At 33.3% G+C, this 8968-nt stretch overlaps 1 protein-coding gene across 1 annotated transcript; it reads left to right on the forward strand.

Moving 5' to 3' along the window:
* Nucleotides 4172–8089, forward strand: LOC109826093 (dolichol-phosphate mannosyltransferase subunit 1). The gene is made up of 8 exons (XM_020393058.1): nt 4172–4360; nt 5793–5892; nt 6003–6036; nt 6103–6179; nt 6678–6703; nt 6803–6967; nt 7121–7235; nt 7784–8089. Exons 1-8 carry the CDS (start codon nt 4233–4235, stop codon nt 7886–7888), a joined length of 750 nt encoding a protein of 249 aa, XP_020248647.1. The 5' UTR covers nt 4172–4232; the 3' UTR covers nt 7889–8089.

Here is an 8968-nt window from a genome sequence, read left to right on the forward strand (position 1 = left end):
ATTGTTAGATCCTAGAGGGGGGTGATTAGGGTCTTATGCTAATCTAATCCCGATTAAATACCAATCAAAATTAATTAACAAGTTATCCTAGTAAGAATAAAATACAACAATATATATGAGCTAGGATGAGCAATATGAACTAATGAATATATCTTAGCAATGAGATATTACAAATATATGAGCAAGGATATATAAACAACACAAGGTGAGCAATGAGCACAATATAAATGAACGCCAAAGCACACACAAACACAATCAAATGATCATGGAGTTCGGACCTTCCGTCCTACGTCTCCGCTCCCCACTCCCGGGGAGAAATCCACTATCACAACCGGGTTTTCTACGTTTACCCAAACAACGTTTACACCTCACAATACGGTTTTCTAGTTTACCGAAAACTCCAACTAACACACTCTTGTAATCTCACTCTACACCTTCTCAAGTGTTGGACCTAGCCATGTCTCCCTCAAGTGCTCGGTTACAACCTCTCCCTAGGTTCGTCAACCGACGCCACTCCTCTTGGGACGATCCCCGACTCTCACCACACACTCCTCTCGGTGTACAAGTGTATTACAAAGTGATTCTCATAATAAGGCACAATTACAATAAATGATTTGTTCTCTAATATGGATGAGAACACAATGAAAGCTCACACTCAATTGTTACAACTCTCACCAACCCAAATATACTATGTATGAAAATACAATAACCTCAAGTGGGGTGTGTAAACAATGAGTGAAATAAAATCTAACTCAAATAGCAAACTAGCAATAATAATAATATGAAAATCAACAAATAATTTAAACCAAACTTAAACCCTTGTTAAAAAACTCTTTTAAACTTGATTAAAACTTCTTAGATAGGATATGAAGGATGAGAGCAATGGGGGTTTTATAGCCTCCCAAAACCTCAGCCAAAAACCCCAAAAATCAATTAAAAATAGTAAATAAACTTCAAAAATTATAAAATTTTGAGGGAAGGTTCTAAACATGTAGATGAACATGTTAGAGAAAGAATTTATGAAAAATCACTTCCCAGTTGAGAGAAATAAATGTTTGAACACAGATAAACAGTTTCTAAAAAACTGTTAAAAACTCGATTTTGTAAATTCAATTAAAAATAACAAAACAACTCCAAAATTAGTAAAACTTGGAGAAATATTTGTATATACGATAATAAACATGTAAATGAAGAAAAATTTCAAATCGCATTTATCAATTATGAAAATGTATCTGTTTTGTAAAAACATGCACGGACACATGCACGTACATGAACAAAAAACTTGATTTTTTTCAAAAATGAGTTCAAATAACTTGGAAACACTTTAGAATGGATTTGTAGACATTATACGAGATATAAAAATAGTGTGAACAAGTCTTTAATCTATAAACACAATATTTTTCTAAATACAATAGAATATGAAACAAACAAAAGTGCATATGAAGATATATATTGTTTCATATCTACACAACTAAACCAAAACAACTTAACCATATGAAAACAAACATGTATATATATAAATATGTATTTGTTTCATATTTAAACTTGAAAATCAAAACTTATATATATAAATGACTATATATATATAAGACCAAATATGTGTATGTGTGTATATGATTGAGCTTAAAGTATTTAACACACATAATATAAAACCTAAACTAGATTACCCAAGCCGATCTTGATCTTCAATATGCTTGACTTAGTACACTATGCGGATGAAGCTTGAACTTGGATCTTCAACTTGAATTGTATTGCTTCACTCCACAATTCCGCCAACCTCCATTGGATATGATCGTTGAAGCGCTATTCCATCCATCCTCCAACACGTTGTTTGCTAGAATAAATACGAAAACACAAACACTAGACAAACAACATTAGAAATAAATTGTTTGTTAAACATCATCAAAACAAGAAGGCCAACACAAATCTCAAAAGACTCTTCATATCTTTCATGGATCCCAAAGCAACATTAATTAATAAAAAAGTTGGTAGATGACTAGCTCCTATCCACTTAAGTTTACATAAGATTCTCTCTCTCTCTCTCTCTCTCTCTCTCTATATATATATATATATATATATCAGAAATTAAAATAGGAAATTTGATTATTAATATAAGGATCAAAAGATAAAATTTGATCAGAAATTAGAAAATTTTAAAGAAGCAATATTGATTTCTATAAATACCTAAGATGCCTAAAATTCTTAATATCACTGCTTATTATCAGAAATTTAAGAATTAAAAGATGAAAATTTGCTAGAATTTTTATGGATTAGAAGATGAAATTTGAGCAGAAAATAAAAAAAATTAAATATGAAGAATTAAAAGAAGAAATTAAGAAGCTGAGAAATTAACATAGAGACATAGTAAGGCTTACACACACACACACATACATATATAGAACTATGTGTTTATATATAGCAATCTTTTAAAAATAGCAAACCATGTCCAATAAATCCCAATTGATAAATAGCAACCTTTTAAAAATTTGTAAATGATAAATGCGCGCGCGTGTGGATGCAACACACACACATATATGTATAGGAAAATGATAAAATGAGATGATGAGCTCAGATTCTTATCGTGAGCTAGCCCAATAGGCTACGCGAAACAATGATCGACATCGCTCATCTTGATTTGTGCTCATCATAATCTGTATGAAGAAAAAATTATATGTTTTTTAACTTATAATCACTATTTTAGCTATGAGTAGAAGGTACGCCTGTTAAGCTGCATGAAAATTGATATATCAAACTTGTTTAATTCATATTCTAGAAGACTCTAAATTACGCGAAAATTTTATCATATACATCTGATGATTTGTTGAACAAGATGTATGGAGCAGATCATGAGTTTGATGAGTCAATTTGTATAGCTCACAATAAGATTTGAGCTCATCATCTCACAATGTCATTATTATATTTATAATGATGGTTTTAGTTACCAAAAAATATGTATACAATACTATTACTAATGACAATATTATGTACTTTTTTCAAAATATAAAACAAACTCGTTGGTGGGGGAGGGTCAATTATGATAATTTTTAATCTCTATTAGTAATGTCATCATCACTACCACGGATTTTTTTTTTGGGGTCCATTCGAGAAAAACACTTAAGAAAACCGAATAAATTCCAGTTATTTTAACCCAACTATCTAGAGGGATTAATATTAGCATATTAAAGCACCTATGATTTACGGGACTCATATCTAAAGAAAAATACCCTTAATTATTATGTTTGGGGGAAATGCAAGAACAAAGTTGGGTGGTAGATAATAGTGAGATTACTGTAGTTTGTTTGTGGCTCTGTGTTGGGAGAGTGGGGGCTCATCAATTTGCATCGGAGATTGAGACATAAAAGTAACACAAATCTCATGATGAGCATCCCTTTGCAATCATTCATGGCTCTGACCTTTATCCATACCTTCACCAAAAAAATACTGCAGAGAAAGTAAAAAAGGGCTTCGCAGCTTTGAACTCTCTCTCTAAGATCTAGTCAACAACGCCCATAAAGGTCAACATTGGTTGGGTTTATGGGCTAATCTGTATTTGCTCCTGGCCCAACTTGGGCCCAACTTCTCCAGGGGCGAATCATGAAAGCATGGTGTTTAGTTTGAAGTGGATATACTAAACTCGATTGTCTAAAAGTAGTCATTGCAATAACTGGTTTATGTTGAAAATTATTGTGTAAATATAATTATCATACCAGAAAGATAATGACAGAGTAATAAACTGAAGTAGAAAGTTTTGATCAATATATAATAGCTTAATCTTTTGGATTAACGTGACAATTACAAGGGGACAAATGGAAGATAAGTTGAATATTAATGAATTAAAAAAATAACAACAACAACAATAATAATATTGAGAAAATTAAAAATAAAGAAGTAACTATCTCCTTGACTACTCCAAGAAAAAGTACACTAAAAAAAATCAATGTTGAATAGAGGTCGGTATTAAAACAAAAACAAAAACAAAAAGATGAATTAAATTGTAGATCTTAAAGGGTTGATTTTTCCTAAAAGATACAAACAAGAAAATTAAACTGGTCGCTGGCCAATGTTGGGCCGTCGCAGTGGCCAATCCATCCCCCATCAATTACGTCCAGCCCAACTTAAATTAATGGGTCGGGTTTTAAACAGTTCGGTTGTAGTAGCCGCAGTTTGTCCTCGATATCAAACGTAAAAAAGTTCCCAACTTTGAGTCAATTTTAGGGTTTTGATCGTCAATTATGGAGCAGGAATCAATGGCGAAGGCCGATGATGAGAAGAACGAGAACAAGTACAGCATCATAATCCCAACTTACAACGAGCGCCTCAACATCGCGCTCATCATCTACCTCGTCTTCAAGCATCTTCAGTATTTGCCCCTTTCTCCCTTTCTCTAATTTCAACTCTGATTTTGATTTCATTACAAATGGACGCTGTTGATCTGATTCTGATTTCATTCCAAATTGGATTTTTTTTTTTTTTTGCCAATTTGCTCATCAATCAGCTAATATGAGTGTAAGCTCTAGGTCATACTGAACAGATCAGTGAAGCTTTGGTCTTTATAAAGGCAAATATTGATTTGTTGTCTAGATTCAGAGTCATCTCAAGTTTAGATCTTGTTGTCGTCTTTATCTTAAGATCTCTCTCTATATACTGAACCCTATGAATCTGTAACTTAAACTTCAGTATTCGTTTATGCAACATTCTTAAGTTTGTTTCTTTACAACAAATATCATGAATTTTGTTTGCACCCCTTTATGAAATTGAGTACATTCTTTGGAAAATTGGAAATGTTCATGTTGATAGCTTGTGAAAATTATGACGATACACTTTTTCTTACTGGCATGCAGATGTTATTTTAATAACTGCCTGTAGAGTACGATTCGTGAAATCACAGTTGAAAATTGAACTGTTGGGAAACTGCAAGGGTAACTTGCAGTTTGTCCCGTCACCAATTAGAACCATAATTGTAATGGTAATTAAAATTCTCCATTTTGGTTCTCCTATGATTTTCGGCATTTCTTAGCCTTTGAGAGCTATACATCCCCCCTCTGGATCAATAGCCATCATCACAACTGCTCACCTATTTAGTTTTCTTTATTTATTTATTTTTTTGGCTGGTTTTACCATTCATGTCGTCGTTCAAGATTTTTGTTCTCCATATTGACTCTAACAAACTTACCCCTAACGCGCCATACCCGACCCACCTGCCCGCACACAAAACAGAAAAAGAAAAATCAATTCCCTCATCCAATGCACACATTGTTTCCTTAAAGAAAACCTGACACTCAACATTGCTACTGTATCATGTACTCGGTTTGTAATCATTAAGCTTACTTCAACTTTCTCAACTGTTGCCTTCTTCATGCAGATAACCATCACTCAGCCTTTGTCTATGAACCTCAAATCAGCCTATATGTTGGTTTCACTTTGAGATAATGTTATTTCCCTAACCATTACCTGTTCCTCATAATAATAATAATAACTGGTTTTTGTTAATGAAATGAGTGTTAAACTGCTAATTATGTTGTAAAACTTTTACTTTTCATGAAACTTAGCTGTAAGGGTCAATTTGATCAGTGAGGCTTTAGAATCCATGGTTATCATGTGTAATGGTGACTTTTATAGTTGGCTCTTCCATTTGAGGATCATGAACGCAAGAGTAAACTACCTTTGTCAAATCATTTTAAAGTTTGAACGGTACCGTTTCCTACAGTCAAAAGTTTTTCCCCTGCATTTTCTACATTATTAACTCTTTAAAAATCATAAACTCAGAAAAATAATTGTCTGTAATTTTTTAGGGATGTTGATTTTGAAGTCATCATTGTGGATGATGGAAGCCCTGATGGAACACAAGATGTTATAAAGCAGTTGCAGCAAGTATATGGGGAAGATCGAATTGTAAGAATCGTAATTCAGATAACTAGAAGATTTTTTATGCTTGACCCTCTCTTTGTTATTTAGTTATTGATACTTATTATTAATTTTCTTTGGTGAGGAAATAATTTCAGCTATTAAGAGCAAGGCCTAAAAAGCTTGGTTTGGGTACGTTTCTTTTGTTGTTTCCTCTACCAAAGATTATAAATTATTTCCTTACACAATAATATGCAGGAACTGCTTACTATCATGGGCTAAAGCATGCTTCTGGAAACTTTGTTGTTATCATGGATGCCGATCTATCACACCATGTAATGCCTTCTGTTTGAGTTATTTCAAGGGAAAATATGATTCTAAGGGGCCCCGTTAGATTCAATCTAAGGATGCAACTTTAAAACTATGTTATATGCAATCAATTTACTTGATCCACTCCGTTCATCTCGTTCTATATGTTCTGGATGGTGTATAAACAAAAAACTAGGCATTGGGTTGTAGTTATCTATGCATCAAGTGATTGTAAAATTAACAGTTTTATGACAATACAACTAAAGAGACGATGAAAAATATATACATGAAAAATTGAAACATCATGATTTTTGTTTATAGGTGTTTTCAGATATTTAGATGATGATGAAGGGAGCGAAGCATCTATTTGAATAGCCCAACCCATGCATCAAGAGGTGCATCCTTAGATTTAATCTAAGGTTGCTCCTTAGATTCATATTTCCCTCAACTATTTCAAGACTATTTTGTTAGTTTCTGTTTTAGTTATTTCATCACTCTACTTACGCTCAACTCTTTTTCTGCAGCCAAAGTACTTACCAAGCTTCATCAGGTAAAATTCTCAACATTTTTTTGGCAATGTTTTGACTAGGGATTATGTATTTATATAAGGATAAGTGGCATTAAACAACTATCATGTCTCGTGCTTTAGGAAGCAGAAGGAAACTGGTGCAAATATAGTTACTGGAACGCGGTATGTTAGAAATGGAGGTGTACATGGATGGAATCTCATGAGGAAATTGACAAGTAGGGGAGCAAATGTACTTGCACAAACTCTTTTATGGCCTGGGGTATCAGATCTCACTGGATCGTTTCGGTAGGGAGCAAATGTACTTGCACAAACTCTTTTATGGCCTGGGGTATCAGATCTCACTGGATCGTTTCGGTATGTTTTCCAAGGTTAAGTTCATCTTTTGAGGCTCCTTTGAACTTTTTTTATAGCTAGCTTGCGTTTTTCCTTTCTACACAGGCTTTATCAACGATCGGTTCTTGAGGATGTCATGAACTCGTGTGTCAGTAAGGGATATGTATTTCAAATGGAGATGATTGTTAGGGCCACCAGGAAAGGATATCACATTGAGGAGGTAGGGAAACTATAATTTCAAATGGAGATGATTGTTAGGGCCACCAGGAAAGGATATCACATTGAGGAGGTAGGGAAACTATACATTTCTTAGGACTTGCAAAATTTGAATGTCACTCCTTTTAGTTGGATGATCTTATTGGAATCTAATTTGTTGCTGAACTACACTGAAGTTTGGAAGTCAACATGCATCTTGTTTGCTGAAAGTGACTCTTAACATCATCTGCAGAGTGTTTTGAGACTTTGATTTCTCTGAATGTGGCATCGGCTAGTTAATTATTTCCCTTTTTTCATATGTTTACCATTCCAAAAAAATTTCTCTTGAAGATTAAAATTTTGACTGTCAGGATTAGTCAAAATCATTAGTCAAAACCATTACTCCCTAGAATTACATCGAACGAACAGGGGTATCATTCTTCGGTTATTGAAATATTTAATATATCTTCAATTTTATGTGCTATGTGTATGTTGCACTACTTGCAAATCAGTAATTCCTTTCTATTAGAAACAGCATCATCTGTTAGCTGAGGTTTATTATGCTTGCTGTAGGTTCCAATTACCTTTGTGGACAGAGTCTATGGGAGCTCAAAGCTCGGAGGATCTGAGATAGTTGAATACCTGAAAGGCCTCGTATACTTACTGTTGACAACATAAAAAAGTTTACTTTGAGGTACTGTTTTCTGATTTTGTTTTCATGTGACATTAACTTGGTTAACAAAACAATAGACGTTGTAACCATTTCATAGTTATATGATTGGTTTCACATAGGAAGATTTTTTTTCCGATATGTATCATCTGATGTTTGAATGTTTTAGAGTGATATACATAGAAATGATGGAAGGTAATTTTGCTATATCTTGTTCATGTTTATAGGCGTAGCGTTCGCGCTGTGTTTTCCTACCTTCCCCTTATTTCACGCTCTTTTACTTTATTAATTATCAAATTAGAATTATCGACACCCTAATTATTTGAGACCTTTAAGAAACTGGTTATTTGATTAGTATTTGATTATTTTCATGTCATTGGTGATGCTTGTGGACATGTAGATGTAGGTGAGGGTGACCCGATTGAATCATTTGAGTATTGATAAGGATTTTGAGTAAAATATGTTGAACCCTTCTCAAGTTTGTCTTCAAAGTTTAATAAACTATTAAGAGGGTCTTCAATCACTTTCTTATCTCAATTGTTTGGTTGAATCTGTCACCACCTTTGAGATGACTGCAATCACTTTTTCTAATTAATCCTAGAAAATTATATTATCAATGCCGTGCATATGATATCAGGTTGGTTGCTTTAATTAATTTTAATGGGAGCTTAATGCAATCTTAAGTTAATGGTGAAACAGGGTCTGATTGTGTGGAGTAGGGTTAAGTAATTGAATTTTGGGGGTTAATTGGTTTACGAGCAACACAAGGGATTAAAAAGGACAAAATGACTAACTCTCCCTTAAAGTATTATTAAAGTGTTAACTTGCCCTTTAAAGTATCAAGTTGCCTATTTTCTTCAACTAGTTGAGATGCACGTCTAATGCACGTGATTGAATATCATAATTATTTAAATTGATAAAAATAGAATAAAAAAACTTATATTGATCATCAACTCAATAAGCTCTCTCTCAAATAAAATATTATCATTGTTTCCTTTTAACCCAGACTGTGACCACGTAATCTACTATTTGTGAGTTAAAACGTATTAATATAGTACATCATCTCTATTTATTAGTCTCTTGAAGTC

This window comes from Asparagus officinalis, chromosome 10, assembly GCF_001876935.1.
Source record: "Asparagus officinalis chromosome 10, Aspof.V1, whole genome shotgun sequence".
Classification (NCBI taxonomy): domain Eukaryota; kingdom Viridiplantae; phylum Streptophyta; class Magnoliopsida; order Asparagales; family Asparagaceae; genus Asparagus; species Asparagus officinalis.

Excerpts from the sequence above, each read along its gene's own strand:
- LOC109826093 (XM_020393058.1), top strand. The coding sequence starts at position 4,233 with ATGGAGCAGGAATCAATGGCGAAGGCCGATGATGAGAAGAACGAGAAC. Across the intron at positions 6,704-6,802 it reads TACTTACCAAGCTTCATCAG|GAAGCAGAAGGAAACTGGTG; the intron begins GTAAAATTCTCA and ends CTCGTGCTTTAG. Across the intron at positions 6,968-7,120 it reads GATCTCACTGGATCGTTTCG|GCTTTATCAACGATCGGTTC; the intron begins GTAGGGAGCAAA and ends CTTTCTACACAG.